Source organism: Danio aesculapii, chromosome 6 (genome assembly GCF_903798145.1).
Source record: "Danio aesculapii chromosome 6, fDanAes4.1, whole genome shotgun sequence".
In the NCBI taxonomy this organism is placed as follows: Eukaryota; Metazoa; Chordata; class Actinopteri; order Cypriniformes; family Danionidae; genus Danio; species Danio aesculapii.
This window is the reverse complement of record NC_079440.1, coordinates 6015853-6035977: the sequence shown is the minus strand read 5'-3', so window position 1 is coordinate 6035977 and position 20125 is coordinate 6015853. Positions and strand designations below refer to the sequence as shown.

At 37.0% G+C, this 20125-nt stretch overlaps 1 protein-coding gene and 1 long non-coding RNA gene across 2 annotated transcripts in view; one reads left to right on the top strand and one right to left on the bottom strand.

Moving 5' to 3' along the window:
* LOC130230406 (uncharacterized) overlaps window positions 1-14216 on the bottom strand; it is a 33069-nt gene extending 18853 nt beyond the window's left edge. Inside the window, exon 1 of the long non-coding RNA XR_008837954.1 lies at window positions 14129-14216. This is a non-coding gene — a long non-coding RNA (uncharacterized LOC130230406). The remainder of the gene's footprint in view (window positions 1-14128) is intronic.
* Window positions 1-20125, top strand: part of trak2 (trafficking protein, kinesin binding 2) — a 48123-nt gene that overhangs the window by 26061 nt on the left and 1937 nt on the right. Inside the window, 13 exon segments of the mRNA XM_056459396.1 lie at window positions 1334-1410; window positions 1524-1640; window positions 3747-3956; window positions 6077-6155; window positions 7400-7530; window positions 10244-10318; window positions 11777-11914; window positions 13982-14061; window positions 14153-14311; window positions 16131-16435; window positions 17937-18331; window positions 18333-18417; window positions 19767-19866. Coding sequence (XP_056315371.1) covers window positions 1334-1410; window positions 1524-1640; window positions 3747-3956; window positions 6077-6155; window positions 7400-7530; window positions 10244-10318; window positions 11777-11914; window positions 13982-14061; window positions 14153-14311; window positions 16131-16435; window positions 17937-18331; window positions 18333-18417; window positions 19767-19866 — 1951 coding nt within the window.

The window sequence follows — 20125 nt, the reverse complement described above, 5'->3', positions numbered from 1 at the left end:
TGGTTTACAGCCAATCAGGATGCAGAACACAATGCGCTAATCAGGACACGGAACACAATGCGCTGTAAAAAAGCACGTCAAATTGCACACAAAATAAGCTGCGAAACTGCGAGGCCGTGACGTGGAGGTGAAGTTGAACTGTGCTATAGAGAGGGGCCACTGTATATTATATTATATGTTATGTTATGTTATATTATATTATATTATATTATATTATATTATATTATATTATATTATTATATTATTTTATTTTATATTATATTATATTATATTACTTTATATTATATTATATTATATTATATTATATTATATTATATTATATTATATTATATTATTGTGCATGATTTATTTGATCACAAAAAAGGGAATTTCGAGAAATATTGCAATTTAAAAGAGCCATTTTCTATCTGAATGATTGGTTTTATATAATTTATTTACATTATCCTAAAGCTTTTTCACTGTCACACAATCCTTTATTCTAATTTGTAAATTTACCCCACAATATATTTATTTTAAATAAACATTTATTTTTAATATATTTATTTTTATAAAATGTTTATATTTTTGGTTAATTTAATTTAATTTCATTAATTTAAAAAAGTACAAACAATTTTATTCCCCAGAATTTTGAATGGTGGAGTATGTACAGTGGGTGACAGTTCAATAGGACCATTACCGCTGCACTTGATGCTGCGGCAAGACTAATGGATTAAGAACGTGTTTTTAGGTGTAACAACAGTTTGAGATAATGCCACCAGGGGGCACAAAGGGACTGGATGCGAATAAACTGAATAATACAGTAGCTGTAAATACCCTGCTACTTGTAAATGAAGATGAAATAACGAAACAAAGCATTATAATTCCTTCATAAATTATAAAAAACTTAAGCTATATTATCATTGTAAACTTGTTAAGTGCTATGAGGATTCTATTAAAACAAAATAAATAAAAGATAACTAAAATAAAAGTACAAACAAACTAACTAAAATAAAAAAGCAGTGTTTTAGCCTAAATATAGAGATGTAGAGTATTTGGCCAGCACAGCGACAGAGGGAACATATTGAAGTGTTAACATCTGGTGTGCATGAAGTTAATCTGAATTAATGTTTTTTTTTTATTATGGCACTTTTTGGGTTTGTGCATGATGTTACTGTAGTGTTAGGTGTGTGCATGTGCAGAGCTTGCCATATGGCACATGGGTGTGTTTACACCGTACTGTTTTGGTCTCATTAGAACTGAATAGATAAACAGTTTGTACCTAGACAAAACTAGCATAGTGGGGTTTTTTATGCACTTTCTCATTTTGTTTACATGTCTCCTTTTCTCTCTACAGTCCTCAGTGCTGACCGGGTGGAGCAGATGACAAAGACCTACAATGACATTGACGTGGTCACACACCTCCTGTCTGAAGTGAGTGATGCTGATTGGTCAGCAGTCATTTGATTATGCACTTTGTCTAGTTTGGTTTTGATCATGATGACTCCTGATTGTCTGTCTGTGTGCATTATGGTGTGGTCCCGCAGAGGGATCGCGACCTGGAATTGGCCGCACGGATTGGTCAGTCTCTCCTGCAGAGAAACCATGTGCTGCAGGAGCGAAACGAGTCTCTGGAGGAGCAGCTGGCACAGGCTCTAGATCAGGTAAATTTACAGCTAAACCTGGATAATTAGGGCACAATGCTGTCAAAAAAGCTGAATTTGTGGCATAAAAATGGAAATTACTGTTAAACATGGAATGATATTTGCCAAAATTTGGATTATTAAAACAAAAGTAGCGTCACAGTGGCGCAGTGGGTAGCACAATCGCCTCACAGCAAGAAGGTCGCTGGTTTGAGCCTCAGCTGGCTCAGTAGGCATTTCTTTGTAGAGTTTGCATGTTCTCCCTGTGTTGGTGTGGGTTTTCTCTTGAGTGCTCCGGTTTCCCCCACAGTCTAAACACATGCGCTATAGATGAATTGGGTAAGGTGAATTGGGTCCGTAGTGTATGTGTGTGAAAGGGAGTGTATAGGTGTTTCCCAGTGATGGGTTGCGGCTAAAACATGTGCTGGATAAGTTGGCGGTTCATTCCGCTGTGGCGACCCCAGATTAATAAAGGGACTAAGCCGAAAAGAAAATGAATGAATGAATGAATGAATGAAATCAAAGGTATACTAAAATTGCAGTACAGACTATAGTGTTTTTGAATATTAGACTTTAAAGGACTGCCAAAATAATATTAAATATACATTTTGACAGAATTGTATTGTAAAGTGGATTAAACTACTCAAAGTAATAATTATAATAATAAAATGATTTGAACTTTAATGTTTTTCTTCCATGTTTTAATTTAAAAGTACATTTCTTGACAAAATATAAAACATTTTTAGTCAAATTAGTAATGGTTTGCATGGTTTCCGCTACATTCATTCTTCCATGGTGGGGCGCCACACCAAAATTCATCCCGCCATGGCGACATTAGAGCTTCTCATTCAAAACATTCAGTTGGGTTTTTTTAATAGCGGGTTATAATCACACCAAAACGTATTTAAAGGTAAGTAAATTATAACAGCGGGCATCGCTGTGGCGAAGTAGGTAGTGCTGTCGCATCACAGCAAGAAGGTCCCTAGTTCGAGCCTCGGCTGGGTCAGTTGGCAATTCTGTGTGGAGTTTGCATGTTCTCCTTGCGTTCGCGTGGGTTTCCTCCGGGTGCTCCGGTTTCCCCCACAGTCCAAAGACATGCAGGTGAATTAGGTAAGCTAAATTGTCCGTAGTGTATGTGTGTGTGAATAAGTGTGTATGTGTTTCCCAGTGATGGGTTGCAGCTGGATGGGCATCCGCTGCATAAAACCAATGCTGGATAAGTTGGCGGTTCATTCCACTGTGGCGACCCCAGATTAATAAAGGGACTAAGCTGTAAAGAAAATGAATGAATGAATTATAACAGCGCAAACTTTTCTGTAATCATACAAGTGCTGTGTGTTATTTGTTTAACTCTTAAGGTGACTGACTGACTGACAGGGCTGCGCGATGCATGAGGCCAGCAAACATGACGTAGCTTTCAGTTATGATGAACACAGTCCATAATTATACTTCATTTATAGAGAAAGGTCTATGGCTCTGCATATTATGACTTTATCTTGCTGGAGTTTATAGCCGTTTCACTTTACTTCAGGACGCATTAATGCCGCTCTGTAGGTCTATTGGAGACATCTATAAATATTCCTAGCAAATCTAATAAATGTTGGAGACACACTCGTTATATAAACGCACTAAATCACACCTCAGCAGTGTTTATTCGAGAGCGCACAAAAAAATCTGCATTTGACCAGCGTATATTTGAGAGCGCGCAAGAAGTTTTGTGTGCAAACAGAGGAAATCAGCGCGCAAGCAAAGAGATCCGCATGCTCGTATTACATAGATGTGATTTCGACTTGTAATACTGCGCTCACGATGTTTGTAATTGAAATAACACCATAGGTAGTTGGTAGATAAAAGGCCTGCCACAGCAGCTGGAAAAAATCCTAGAGGAAACACTGGCTTGTTTGTATTTTATGGTTTTATTTAATTACTACTGTTTTTGAAGATAATAATCTGATAATACATGTTATATTAAGTTTTATGATCGGTCTCTCTCATAAGTTATATCTTAATTCATTAGACATGCTTTCTGGTTACTACAATTATTATCAATTTAATTTAAGCAAATTGTGATTTGATAGGGCCTTATAAAAGCTACATATTTGACAACACACATGCTCTCCATCTCAGGTTCATCAGCTTCAGCACGAGTTGGCAAAGAAGGATGAGCTCCTGCGTATGGTTGCGAGCGCCAGTGAGGAGAGCGAGACGGACTCCAGCTGCTCCACACCACTGCGACACCCGGTGCCTGCAGGAGCCGCTCTCGCCCTAAGCCAGCTGGAGGCCCTTCAGTCCAAACTGCAGGATCTGGAGGAGGAGAACCTCACCCTCAGATCAGAGGTGCGCCACCGGCTCATCAGCAAGTATATGTTAGAATACATCTAGGAGGTTGTTATTTAAGTATAAAGCCTGACAGGTTTATCAGCAGCCTGAAGTGAAGTGGAGCACTGTTGTATAAGACTGAAGGACTTATTCTGCGAAAACAACCGTTCTAGATGTACTTTATCCCGCTTATTACAAGGCTGCTTGCCTCAAAACATAACAATTTAGCACAAAACATTGTTCTGAGCCATAATTGATTGTTAATTCTTTAATTAAATGCAAAGCTGACGGAAACGAAAGCAGCTGATGGAGTATACACTAACCTACACATTATTCAGTCACAAGATGGCGCCAAACAAACACAAAATTAACGTTACTTGCCACAAAACATACAGATTTGCCTCAAAACATTGTTCTGAGCCATAATAGTTTATCAATTCTATAATTAAATGCAAAGCTAAAAGAAATGAAAACAGCTGATGGAGTATACACTAACCTGCGCTTTATTCCATGACAAGATGGCACCAAGCAAACACAAAACTAACGTTAATTGCCACAAAACATACAGATTTGACGCAAAACATTGTTCTGAGCCATAATAGTGTATTAATACTTTCATCAAATGCAAAGCTGACTTAAACAAAAACAACTGATGGAGTATACACTAACCTACACATTATTCAGTCACGAGATGGCGCCAAACAAACACAAAACTAACGTTACTTGCCACTAAACATACAAATTTGACGCACAAAAATTTTGTGAGTCGTAAATAGTTTATTAATTCTATAATGAAATGCAAAGCTAACAGAAATGAAAGCAGCTGATAGAGTATACACTAACCTGCAAATTTTTCCATCACAAGATGCCGCCAAAACAAACGCAAAACTAACGTTACTTACCACTAAACATACAGATTTGACACAAAACATTGTTATGAGCCATAATAGTTTATTAATGCTACAATTTAATTCAAAGCTAACAGAAATGAAAACAGCTGATGGAGTATACACTAACCTGCGCTTTATTCCATCACAAGACGGCACCAAACAAACGCACAACTAACGTTACTTGCCACAAATCATATAGATTTGACACAGAACATTGTTCTGAGCCATATTAGTTTATTAATACTTTAATTAAATGCAAAGGTGACAAACAAAAACAACTGATGGAGTATACACTAACCTGCACATTATTCAGTCACGAGATGGCACCAAACAAACGCAAAACTAACGTTACTTGCCACAAAACATACAGATTTGACACAAAACATTGTTATGAGCTATAATAGTTTATTAATTCTATAATTTAATTCAAAGCTAACAGAAATGAAAACAGCTGATGGAGTATACACTAACCTGCACTTTATTCCATCACAAGATGGCGCCAAAACAAACGCAAAACTAACGTTACTTGCCACAAAACATACAGATTTGATGCAAAACATTGTTCTGAGCCATAATAGTTTATTAATACTTTCATTAAATGCAAAGCTGACTTAAACAAAAACAACTGATGGAGTATACACTAACCTGCACATTATTCAGTCACAAGATGGCGCCAAACAAACACAAAACTAACATTACTTGCTACTAAACATACAAATTTGACAAAAAATGTTCTGAGTTTATTAATTCCATAATTAAATGCAAAGCTTACAGAAATGAAAGCAGCTGATGGAGTGTACACTAACCTGTGAATTTTTCCATCACAAGATGGCGCCAAAACAAACGCAAAACTAACGTTACTTGCTACTAAACATACAGATTTGACACAAAGCATTGTTCTGAGTCATAATAGTTTATTATTAGCATTATTCAGTCACAAGACTGAGCCAAACAAACAAAAATGCACAGACTGAAACGAAACCAGCTGAATATAGCATATACTATGTATTCATTCACAAGACCATGCCAAAACTATGGTGTGACAGACAAAGAGATATTTATGAATGTGGATGTATGTATATGGATGTGAATGTATTCACCGGTAGTCAAGGTGAATTGAAGTTCTCGGATGAGCTTATGTTATTTACTGGTTGTTCTTTTGGAATAACATGCATTGAAATGTCGAAACTGACCCATCAGAATCAAGTATTCCAGACAGGCTTGTAAGAAGTATGTAATGTTCTGCAGGCTTGTCACCTGAAGAAAGAGACCATCACGTATGAGGAGAAAGAACAGCAGCTGGTGAACGACTGCGTTAAAGAGCTGCGTAAGTATCAGTGTCCACTTCCAAATGCCAAATCAACTTAAACTGAGTCTGTAAACTGTCTGCATGGACATCTGCCCACTAAAGTGCCATTATAAACCTAATTAAACCTAAAGCTTTGCTATTTAGAAATAGACTTTAATGTTTACCTTAACCTTGGCTTGTGGATGCATTTTAACACTATAATCTGGGATTAGAATGGGTAGTGTAGATTTGAAATAATTGGTATGACAATGATTATGTATGTAAAAAAATCATGTAAATAAAGATGTTAATACAAGAGATTTAACAATCTACAAAATACAAAAATGTTTAAATACAGCGGGGGAAATAAGTCTTCAACACGTCACCATTTTTCTCAGAAAACATATTTCTAAAGGTGCTGTTGACTTGAAATTTTCACCGGATGTTGGTAACAACCAAAGAAATCCATATTAGCTAAAAAAAAAACTAAACTAATTAGTTTACAAATGAAGCTGTGTAAAAAAAAATGAAATGACACAGGGAAAAAGTATTGAACACATGAAGAAAGGAAGGTGTAGAATGGCAGTGAAAGCCCAGACAGCAGCTGAAATCTGTCAGTAGTTCTTTAGCAACCCTCTGCCCTTCCTCAGTGTAAATTAATATTAACTGCTTCAGTCCAACATTGACATTACAAGGATGAAGAAGATGGACATTTCAGCAGGACAATGATCCAAAACACAGCCATGGAAACTCTCAAGCGCTTTCAGAGAAAGAAAATCAAGCTGTAGAGTTGCCTCCTAGTGGGAATTTCCCCCATTATATGTGATGCATACAAATTTACATCTTGCATAATACAAACTGGTCACTAATTGAAGGACTCCAGCTTTTCCAGATATTGTCTGCAATCTTTTATGGGATTTCAACAAAAATAAACGTGACTGCTGTTGATTTTAGCCAGTGTGCAGTTTTGGAACAGACTTTGCGCTCAACAATGGTTGTAATGCCAAACAGGTTGTCTCGATGGATGCCTCAGGAGTTTCAGTAAATAAATATTATCTATGTTTACATGCCTGACTGGTGGCTCAATCAGATTGAATAGCAAAAAAAAAAAAACTTCTAAAACATGCACTTATAAACGATTCTGTGAGTCAAACTGCAGCACTTCTAGTTCAATTAAACAACATTCAGAATCTGAAACCGGATGCATTCAGATTGATTAAATGAATGCGAGTAAACATGCCTGTTAATTATGGTGCGGTTAATTGAGTGTGTTTGTTTTACAGGCGAGTGCAACAGTCAGATGGTGTCTCTGACGGATGAGCTCTCCCGGAAGAATGAGGATTTAATAAGACACCAGGAGGAGATCGCACAACTCCTGTCACAGATCGTAGAGCTCCAGCACAGAGTCAAAGAGGTCCGCACACATGCCACATATCTGCCTATTAAGCAGGTTGCATTTTTATTTAAAGGTCCTATGAAATTAAAACGAAAGGTTTTTTTAGATGTTAGTTTTTAGGATATCTATAAGCTACTGCACACCAAAACAGTGACAACAATTGTGTTTATATATATATATATATAAAATTTATATAAACATGGTTGCGGTTTGTCACTTTCACCTAAATGGATCAACGGTTTTATTCACGTCACCTCATACTTCAGTTTCAAACCGTGGCCAATGCTCTCTGTATCTAAAATGCCCCGTCCCCTTCAAGATGCTTCACATTTTTGGTGCTCACTTGAGCTCAACCACTCTCACTGGCAGAGCTGTGATGAAAACAAAATGCTATTGGCTGTTTTTTTTAAAAGGGGAGGAGCTACACTATGTTCCACCCTCTCTTCATGTTTCGGTTGAGATTACGCCAAACATCGAATATAAATACACATTTCAAAGCACTTCCCGAGACCTTTAAGTTTTTTTTTTATGGTTCTTCTTTTTAATACATGGCCCTAATTACTATGTACTTGCATTTAAATTAATTATTTAGTACGATGTACTTATTATGTACATGTATGTTTTTACATTGTACTGTACTTTCTGTCAGGGTGTCCACGGGGTCTTAGGGTGCTTTCACACCTAGACTTTTGTTTCGGAACCTGGCGCGTTTGCACAGTTAGCGTGGTTCATTTGGCATATGTGAATCCAGCAATCGCGCTCTGATTCGCACCAATACAATCGGTCCGAGATCGCCTGAATGAGGTGGTCTCGGCTCGATTGAAACGAACTCTGGAGCAGATCGATTATAGTGAGAAAGCAAAACGATCTGAGCCTGGCTATATCACAGTGTATTATGGATATGTAATAGGCATATATAAGGCTATATAAATTATGAGTAGGGCAGGATGCCATTCCTACCGGTAAATGTGCGTTTCATGTCAAATACGAAAGTGAAAGCACGCTGAACTATTAAAGAGAGCTGTTTATCTGTTAAGAAAATTGATCGACCTGCAGTCTTGGTTTATCTGTTATTTCTCTCTATAATGTAAAGCCTATAATGCATAATTCTAGCCAACAGCTCTGTATGAGAAAGTCTTACCTCTGATTTATACTTAAGGACAATATCTGTGGGTGTCACCATTCAAAATTAAAGCGCAGCTTTCTGCTTATAATGTCTTGTTGCTCATTGCCATTAATTAAAATAATGACGCATGACAGCTGAGTGGCACTCTGCTAAATAAACTGTGTAACTCTGACCAGTGTAAGGAGAGTTTACTCGCACGTGACTTGTTTTAACTCCTTTGGTCCATTTAGAAACGTTGCCACGAGAAAGCGAAACCGCACCAAGTACAAAGTGCAACATTGTAACAATTTTAATCCGTTTCGGAACAAAACAGGTGTGAAAGCACACTTAAAATGTCTTAAATTTCAAAAACAAAATTTTAGTCCTTAAAAAGTCTTTAAATGTAAAAAATAAAATATTGATGTGTAGGTCTTCAATCATTTTAAACAGGTCTTAATTTACTTTGTTTATGTAAAGCTACTGAATTGATCCAACACACACTCAATCACCAACAGTCAAGAATACATCTCAATAAAACTTTGAGAAAATATATATATATTAAGGCTGTTTAGAGCAGTGGTCCTACATAACCGGATCAATTGGTACCGGGCCGCAAAAAATATTTCCGTTTTATTTATTATCTGAGTATGAACGATCTTTTATTTTGAAAAATAACCGTACTCTCTCGCTTATACTACTCTTCAGTGTTTGGACTCTCAGTAGTGATATTTAAACCACACTGAACTGAACTTAAACACTGAAACTGAACTACACTGTTCCAATTTACTATGACCTTTTATGTAAAGCTGCTTTGACACAATCTACATTGTAAAAGCGCTAAACAAATAAAGGTGAATTGAATTAAATTATACTTGAGCGCCCAAATTAAAAGCACAATCTAGTTATCTAGTAAATAAGTAAGAAACACAGGTATTTGGAAAGTTTCTTTGCTAAGGGGAAAAGGCCCAGCGAAGGACCTGCAGACAACCATGGAATGAATCCGCAACCCATTTGTCAACAAATCAGGTGAATGCAAGATGGCTGTGCAAGAAGATCAACTGCTGGAGATCACAAATGACGGCGGCCTTTTAGGGGCTGTTCGCATATCGAGTCTTTTCTAGAGTTCGCGCAAGTTTGTTATTTCCAATGGTTGTGTGCGGCTTGAGCGCGCAAGCAGCGTGACGCGCTTCTCGCCTTCCAGACGCACCCAGTTGAATGAATGCCAGGAGTCACGTAACAAGAACGGACCGATCAGCTTCAGCTTGTACAGAATATAAACATTTCGGTAGACTATTTACCTCAAACAAACACAAAACACACAAACACTGCAGTGCTTTATAATTTTCTCCATAATTAAAACTTGTATCAGAGTGACAGCAATGTTTTGTCAGCTCCTGATCTTCTGAGAAAACGGTTGATGGTCATCTAGCAACCTATGAACGAACGCCATACCCACTCCCACCCCTCTTTGCGTTAAAATTGCAGTGATGAAAAGGTTGGGGACTACTAGTTTAGACCATGAGAGACTTCTTATAAAAACATTAAAAGATCCCACAGCCCTACAAGCGTTTAAACAGAAGTGTGTGTGTGCGGATGTATAATTGTACATGTGTTGTGTTTTCTCAGTTGGCGCTGGAGAAAGAAGAGCTGCGAATTCACCTTCAGGCCTCAAAAGAAGCACAACGTCAGCTTACCAATGAGGTAAAAGTACACACACACACACATACTCTACAAACAGCTTTACATCCTCAAATATGGATTAAATCTGATTTAAAAAGCCTGTTTGTTCCTTTAATGCAAGGTTAAGGGCCTCTCGCTTGGATTAAGTGTCTTAAAGCATTTAAAACGATTTTAAAGTTGTGTGAAAAAGCAGCTTAGTCACTGTGACTTAGAAAGTGGAGCAATATTCAATCTTATGATATGTCTGTCTTATCAGTGCACTTCTGCTGAACTTCTGTACCATAAAGGCAGGAGTGTTATAATGCGTCACAGGACAGTGTGTACATTTCACTGGAAGATTTACGATGGTAATGCATTTCATCTTTTTGCACATCAGCATATTGGACTCTCTGCTGTAGACCCACATGTGAGAATATTTTTGGGTAACCCTTTAGTTTATGTACCAATTCTCACTATTAACCACATGGGTTGGTTTTAGACCACAATAATTCATTAGTATGGTGTAGGGTCTCCTTTTGTGGGCAATATGACATCGGTTCATCTTGGAAATGCTTTTTCCCTACGTGATGCTGGTGGAGGAAAACGTTTCCAGACTCCTCCAAAACATCCCAAAGTGGCTCAATAATATTATGATCTGGTGACTGTGCAGGCCATGGGAGATGTTCAACTTCACTTTCAAGTTTATCAAACCACTCTGTCACCAGTCTTGCTGTGTGTATTGGTGCATTATCCTCCTGATACATGGCACTGCCTTCAGGATACAGTGTTGGATACACCTCTAGAATGATTCGGTAGTCATTGGCAGTGAAGCGCCCATCTAGCACCAGTATTGGGAGAATAGGGAATGCCATGATATTGCAGCCCAAATCATCACAGAATCACCCTCATGCTTCACTCTGAGCATGCAACAGTCTGGGTGGTACGTTTCTTTGAGGCTTCTCCACACTGTAACTTTCCCGGATGTGGGAAAGACAGTGACCGTTGGCTCATCAGCGAACAATGCATGTTTCACATTGTCCACAGCCCAAGATTTTCACTGCTGGCACCATTGAAACCGAACTTGGCATACAGATTTGTCACATGTTAATGTGGTCCAAGAAATTATAGAGGTCATGCTTTTGTTTTGTACAAGATGTAAAGGAGTAAAGTAATTATTGTGACACATGTTATGACCAATGCCGTCTGCGATTTGTAGAATATAAATATTTTATACTGCGTTTGGGCATATTTATGGTTCGAAAGAAAAACAATCTGATGGTTTTAATGAATGTTCTCTCTGGTACTTCAAAATTAGCAATCAGGAAGTCCAGAATAAATAGGCAATAGGCGTTACACCACTGTGTTTGGGGCTGAGTGTAGAGTATGAATACTACAAGCTGGTAAATTCATTGAGTTTTTGTTTTGTTTCGAAAGTTAAATGTATTTAAATGTTAACAAAAAAAATAAATGATCTCTCTTTTTCTGTGTGGGTGTGTGTAGCTAAAGGAGCTGTCGGACAGGAATGCCGAGTGTGTAGGGATGTTACAGGAGTCTCAGGAGGAGATTAAGGATCTGCGCAGTAAGAACACTCCATCTGCAGGCCTGCGCAGACACACGTCTTACGGACTCTATCCTATAGTGAGAAACACTGCTCTTTTACTGCACACCTCCATCTCTCTTTCACACACTTCTGTTGTTTTACAATTATGTCTGTTCTAAATTAAAGCCTTTTTGGCAACCATAATGCTTTATAATATGCATAGTAATCTGATATGTTTTTTATCTGTTGTCAACACTCACGGTGGTTAGAGTTGTTTGTGAAATGAATACAACTTCTTATAAGACATTAGCTCCTTTCACATATACAAACCTTTCTGGAAAATTACCGGCAATTTTCTGGAAAGGTCTGTATGTGTGAACAGGTCCTTTTTGAAAATACCGGTAAAGTTGTTCCGCTGTTCTGTGTGAATGCAGAAGGAAAATTGCCGGAAAGAGCATGTTCACGTCTAGAACATGCTGACGTGAGACGTCTACTCCAGCCAATCAGAACATTCAGACGCATTCATATCCGTGCTGTTTATGAAAATAAAAGCCTTTACATTTAGCGGCTAGATGTTCGGCAGATAATGTTTCTGTTCCTTCTGAATGCCGACTGTGTATTATTCATTCTGAATGATAGACCACTGTTTGTTTACCTTCAAGCTCTGCTTCACATGAAGTGCAAGAGTGCTCTGGTGAGCGTTAGCACACACACACACACACACACACATATTATGTACATCTCGACATGCGAAAGTGTTTTCATTGAAATTGTTCACAATACTTCTCGATCCACAGAATTTGTAATGTCGTCAAATGTGTAAACATTTAGCTGCGATTCGCGCATCTGCCTTTGGATGTCTCTCGGACAAAGAAGCAGCAGCATAATGCTAAAGCTTTTAAATAAAAGTGAAACCATCAACAAAAGCCCGACCCCTTCTGTGTTTACAAATACAAGCGCAGCCGTTTAGAGCTTATTTCTGGTATTTTCCGGAAAAATTGCGAAACATCCTCTGTGTGAACAGCGTTCTTTTGACTTTACCGGTAAAGTTGTTCCGGTCATTTTTCAGATATTTTCCGGTATCACTGTGTGCAAGGTGCTAGTGTGAGTTTATTATAATCTATTAACAACCTGCCAAAACTCTCTAGCATTATGGCAGCTACTTGTTTTTTACTTTACATACTCGTATGTGTAATAAATGAATAAATAAAATTTTATAAAATGTTATTTTTTTTATTTATTTTAAGCTATATTCCCTTTCATTGTAATTTTTAAGTATTCATCCATGCCTTTTTACATATGTTTGTTTTTGTTTGTTCATTTCTTTTTTATTTCAATTTATTCCTAATTTTCTTTTAGTTTTGTACATTTTCTTTCCTTCCATGTTTATTCTGTATATTTCTATTTGAGTTTTTTTTTTTCCAATTTATTTAACTTTTGATTTTCATTTAATATAGCTTATAATTTATTTAATTATTTTAGCAACTTATAGCTTGTTTTGTTTTATTAATTTATTCATTTTTGTTGATTGTTGCTTTAATGTTTTTATTATTGTATTTTTTTTAATATAATTTAAGATTCCTTAAACTGACCTGAACAAACCTATTCTTTTTTTTTTCATTCATTCATTCATTTTCTTTTCAGCTTAGACCTTTTATTAATCAGGGGTCGCCACAGCGGAATGAACCGCCAACTTATCCTGCATATGTTTTACACAGCGAATGCCCTTCCAGCTGCAACCCATTACTGGAAAACACCCATACACAATCATTCACACACATACACTACAGACAATTTAGCCTACTCAAATCACCTGAACCGCATGTCTTTGGACTTGTGGGGAAAACCCACGCCAACACGGGGAGAACATGCAAACTCCACACAGAAATGCCAACTGACCCAGCTGAGGCTCAAACCAGCGAACTTCTTGCTGTGAGGCGATCGTGCTACCCACTGCACCACCATGATGCCCTTAAATTAGCTTTTAATTTAATTAAATATTTTTGCTTGTTTTGTTTTTATTTTTTGTTGATTGTTGCTTTAAAGTTTTTATTATTATTTTATTTTTTATTTAAGGTCGCTTACTGACCTGAACAAACTTATTCTTTGTTTTAAAACCAATAATAAATCAATAAAATAATCTTTGCCCTGTTTTCATCCATCAGGATTCTTTGGCAGCTGAGATTGAAGGTACCATGAGGAGAGAGATGAGCGTAGAAGAAGAAATCGCCTTTGAGGACCAGAGGTGACAACTCATCTCTCAAACTCTCTTACACACACTCATATATCTATAGGTTTCCACCATCACTGACCTCTGACCTCTCTGTGCCCTGAAGGTCGTCCCAGAAGCGTGTGTTCCAGACGGTGCGCTCCGTCAATCAGTCTGTGATAAGAGCAGCTGCTGCAGGATCTCCTATACCCGGCAGCAGTGTGATCATGACCCCGGTGCCCTATCAGTCACACACACACAACACTCCAGATGAGGACACCAGCAGGTCAGAGTCACCGCACACTGTGTACATAGTACAAATGCTCTGTTTGAAGCACAAAATATCCAAATTAATATAAAAATACCACTAGAACAGTGGAAGGCAGTATTGTGCAAATGTCTTAGGCCACCACCAGCTTTGGGAGCCTGAGGCTTTCGAACAAATGGAGGAATGGAGTAATTGCAGGGTCATTACTTTTGGCTAAACTATACCTTTAATAAACAAACTAAAAATATGGGAAATATGTACACAATATTCAGAACAAAATTATGTCTGGAATCAAAAGGCTAGCATTAGAGGTCTGGGTTTAACGTGACCACATTAGCATGGAGTCTTTTCTGAAACGATGTGCGATTTAACATCAAGCATCTTTCAGCATTTCTAAAGCTGCATTTACACTGCACTGTTCAAGTGACTCAATTCCGATTTATTTTTTTCTCCCATGTGCCACAGATCCGATATGGCCCTTGTACGTGTAAGCAGGAAATCACATGGATTCCCATTTACTCAAATCAGATTCAGGCCTTATTCATATGTGGAAATTTAGCCGATATGAATCGGAACTGTGCCCTCGTGTCTGCAGTGTAAGCAGGTAGATCAGATTTTCACCTGTCAATGCGAGTCGCGCGTCATTAAAAACCGTAGCGAATAACATCAAGTCTGACACTTTCTTTTCAGAACAGACTTTAGCAGAGTCCCAAACCTTAAATCTCATACACGAGGACTAAAACAAGCTTTTATATTGTCATATAGCACAGGTATTTAAGCATGTTAGCGAGAGCGAGAATGAGCAATGTCCACCACGTAACCAATATAAACGAATATAAAACTACTGCATACATTACATGCATAAATCACACCATGGACATGACATTAAGGTGCCTGCTGGTTTATAAAAGGCTATAAATCAAAAGAAGACGGCCAAATGAGAACCTTTCTGTCATAAACTATAGTAAAACAGCTTTTCAAAAGCTGCGAACAGATTACATACAGGAATAGAGAGCTCTTTAATTATCAGCTGTCAGTCAGCGCCCGCTCTTTTTTTTTTTTCCTGGTCATTGCGCCTTTGCTGTGTGCTGTGTAAATGCAGACGATCGGATACGAGTCACTTTTAAAAGATGATGTAAGCAGGTCATCAAAAAAATCAGATACTGTCACACTAATCGGAATTGACCATCTGCAGACCTACACTGCATCTGAAGATCTGCAGTGTAAATGCAGCCTAAGAGTTCTTCCTTAGATTTAGCCTCCAGGTGTATCTCACACTGCCCATAATATTGCCTAAACATACTGTATATAATATTCAGGTCTGGACTCTGTGGAGGCCATTTCATGACTATCTTTATCCTTCTCTCCAAATATAATTTCATGACATTAGCAGTGTGTTTAGGATCGTTATCATGTTGAAAAATAAAACTAATACAAATGAAGTGCTTTCTAGCAGGAATTACATGATGAATTAAAGTCTGTGCTTTTCAGCATTAACAATCCCATCAATTTAAGCAATATTGACAACAGCTCAGGCAGAAATGCAGATCAAACCAACACAGAAACTCCACTATTTTTCATTTATACTTCCATCTTTTTCTCTTTCTTTCATATGTCTTAAACTATTAGACCCCCTCCCCAAAAAAATACAACTAGAACCTGTATTTTCTGGTTGTATTTTAATAAAAACAATGAGAAGTAATATATAATGTCATTAAACCCTCACTAAACAACAAATGTAACTAGTGGCCTTAGACTTTTGCACAGTGCTGTACTTCTGTAGTTCATACTCACAATCAATTTGTGCATTTCTGACTCGCATGTCTGTGCGCTGCAGAGGGAGGGAGAGCTCCCGTCTGGGTCAGCCCGGCTCTCCAGGAGGAAGTGCTTTAACATCAGCGCTAAACCGTCTGTCCCTGCGGAGACAGAACTTCCTGTGCGAGCGTCAGTTCTTCCAGGCCGAGCGGGAGCGGAAGCTGCAGGATCTGACGGCCGCAGAGTCAGAGGGAGGAGCCAGTGGCTGCAGCTCACCAATAGGAAGCACCGTCTCGTCCTTCACCAACCTATCAGAATTCTCCATCTCCTCCAGCTGCTTCAAGACCTTTCTGCCTGAAAAACTGCAGATCGTTAAACCAATGGAGGGTGAGTGGAAAAAGGATAGTTATTACTTTTTAGCATCTGCTTCTTAGTTTGAATTCAGTTATCTTATAGAAATTTTATAATGATTGTAATTGGATCTTAATGTGTTACTTTCTTTTAAAATACATTGTTCTTGCTTTCAAAATGGCCATAGGTGCTGATATGGCAATAAAAAAGGCTCAATAATATATATATAAAACACAAACTACATAAATATAAAATATGAACATATATAAACTGTTAAAATGTCTATATATTGCTGTTCTCTGATGATATGAAGTGTTTTTCATCCTCATTTGTAAGTCATTTAGGATAAAAGCATCTGCTAAATGAATAAATGTAAAACCATAATGTTTATAAGGCATTAAAGAAACAGTGAGGATGAAAATTATTTGGGGGAAAAGATTGTGTAATGTGGCAGAAATAATTTCATGGGTTTGTGATGATGTTAAGTTCAGTAAACCACAGATTTCCATTTCATATCTACTTTCTTGAATTTTCTCAGATTATGGTAATTTCAGAAGATTTATTTAGTAATAGTTTTTGTAGCACTGAATTCTCCAGAACTACAGTAAGGTTTAATTCAACAATAACGTAGTTTAATTTAACAGTAGTTGGTCAATAGGGATTAACATACCCGTTTTTAGTAGGTGTTAATGTAAGCAAATGCATTATTGCCCAGAGTCTTAATATTGGTTTATAATATATTAATAATATACAAATTAAAAAAGTTATTAGTATAAATTATTCAAAAGTTAGGAAATATTTATAATAAGCTTCCTAATTTGGTGGAAACCATTATTCATTTGTTTTTTTAGGATTTTTTTGGGTCACACTTTATTTTGATGGTCCGTTTGTTGAATTTAAGTTACATTGCATCTACATGCCAACTAATTCTCTTTAGACTGTTTGGGTTTGGGTTAGTGTAAGTTGACATGTACTTGCTAAGTTCTTATAGTCAGTTAAATGTCTGTTGAAGGAGCAGTATCAGCAGATATTAAGCAGACAGTCTACTAATACTCAAATGGACCATCAAAATAAAGTGTTACCAATAGTTGAATAAACTCATAAAAAGTTTGCTGTTTGTACAAAATACTAATTTAAAATGAGCTGAAACAATTTATTTGGGACTTAGCTTAATCGTTTAATGTTCAATCCACTAAAATTTTTAGAAACTAATAAGTTTAACTTAATTCCTTCATGTTGTCCCAACACAAATTGATTATGTGGAACCTAGCATCATTTGTCAAGAGAATTTATCTGACATAAAATAAATACTATGACATAATAGATGCCCATACTCTCACTTTTGATCAATTTAATACATCCTTGCTGAATAAAAATGATTATTATTTATTTTAAAGTTACAGTCCTCAAGCTTTATGACAGTAGTGTGTATGCAGTAGTGTGTATGCAGAAAACCCATGTATAACCCTAAAGTAAACAAATGACACGTTACTGTAAAATGCTAAAGTGTTTCTTCTTATCTTCTTCTGATCTCCAGGCTCTCTGACTCTTCATCACTGGCAGCAGCTGGCCAAACCCCACCTGGCCACCATTCTAGACCCCCATCCAGGTGTGGTCACCAAAGGCTTCCGTCCGCTCCCTCAGGACAGCGTCTACCATCTGACTGACCTGGAAGAAGACGAAGACCAGGAGAAACTATTATGGGAACAGAAGAGAAAGATGGAGGAGCCCCGGGACACAAAGACAAAAGAGGAAGACGAGGAGGAGGAAGAGGGAATAACCTTTCATGTGCATTCCTCATCCACTCCGGAGGAGAAGAGGCGTTTCCAAAGCCCAGCCAATGTCCCTCCACTTCCTGCATCCCTCAGGAATTCACCTGTGCACATAGCCACCGCTGTTTCGTTGGCGACAGCAGTCAATCAGTCCTCCAGCTCTAGCTCCTGCAGTCAGTTCTAGACTCTCAGCATCAGAAGCTCCACATCTACAACTCAACCTCTCAACTAAAGCGCCCTCTACTGGTAACTGCGAACAACACTACTAATATATCGTTATATCCTGTGAAATTTCCCAAGTGATGTTTAGCAGAGATTTTTTTTTTAGACATTTTTAAACAATCATTTTAATGATTAATTAATTTGATCTTTGGCATGATGACAGCACATAATATTTGACTAGATATTTTTTAGGATACTAGTATTCAGCTTAAAGTGACATTTAAGGCTTAACTAGGCTAGTTTGGTTAAATAGACAAGTTTGGTTAATTAGGCAAGTCATTTGACAACAGTGGTTTGTTTTGTAGCCAATCGAAATGTATATATTTCTTCAGGAGGCTAATAATATTGACCCTAAAATTGAAAATATGAAAACTGCTTTTATTCCAGCCAAACTAAAAGAAATAAAATGTTCTTCAGAAGAAAAATTATAGATAATAGAAAATGTTGTGAAATAGTTTTTGGTAAACTGCACTTGGGAAATATTTGAAAAAGATTTACACAGGCCCTTACCCACCCCTCACTGACCAAAGTCCAAAATGTGTCCCATACATGAGCTCATTTGTCCTATTTTGACTGCTACGCCATTATAAATAGTGAAAATAACCCATCGAAAAAGGCTTTAAGACCAAGCGGAATTCTCTGTTGGCTGTTGCTTCGGTGTGACTTTAGCTAATCTGACGTAAGAGAAGTCATCTTTCGCTACTGTATTGCTTTTAAATAGAGAAATAATTTTACAAGTAACTTTTATTTTAAATCTTGGACAATATTCTTGAAAAAACAGACAAATAAAAAGGTCGGAAGCACCAAAAGCGGCTATGTTGGCTATTGTTGTTATCATCCATGAATTTTCAAATGTACTTTCTTTTTTTATTTACAAAAGAAGCTAGAAAAATTGCTCTACATTTTTATTATTGAAATGGCCAAATTCTGATTGAGGACACTTGAATGTGCTGGCCAGTTTGTTATTTGCCTAATAAATGGCAATCAGCTATAGTTTTTAATTTAAATCTTTAACAGATTCCTATTTTTTTCTAATGATATATGATTTAATAAATTTGTATTTAAAAAAAAAAGTATTTATCATATTTCTTTATTCTCAATCTTTAGGAAATATTTTTGGTACATAAGAAGGTGTGGATATAATGACCATCCAACAAGCTTATCCAGCAAATAATAATGCTTAAAATGTCACTAAAATGCAGTATTTAAATCTCATAATTGAATAGAAAATGAGGTGTATAACTGCAAAAAGGTCAACTATTGGAGAAAAAGAACCACCCCTTTCATTAGGCTGGCTACGAGCCTGTTAATTTTGCCTTTAATTGTATATAAAATAGAGCATGTTTGTTGATTTTGTGTTTGTTCGTCATTAGCTATGAATCCTGGGAAATATCAGAGCTCCACTTTTTCCACCTACACCTTCACCACCTGCCGGATCCTGCATCCCAGTGACAGCACACAGGTTACACCCAGGTATGATTTCTAATAAACGACGTTTAATCGCTTGATGACCGGCTTTATTTTTGCATACATGCTTGGTAAAGATTTGAAATAAAATAACTAAATGTAGCGAGCAACATAAGATATGTATTGAAAATCAGATTGTGATCACACTTTACTGCAGTAAAGTTATTTTTTATTTCTATAATTTTTTATTTGCTAATTTCACCATATTTTTAGATAATTTTTAACATTAGAATTTTCTGAGTAAAAAAATTGACTATCATACATT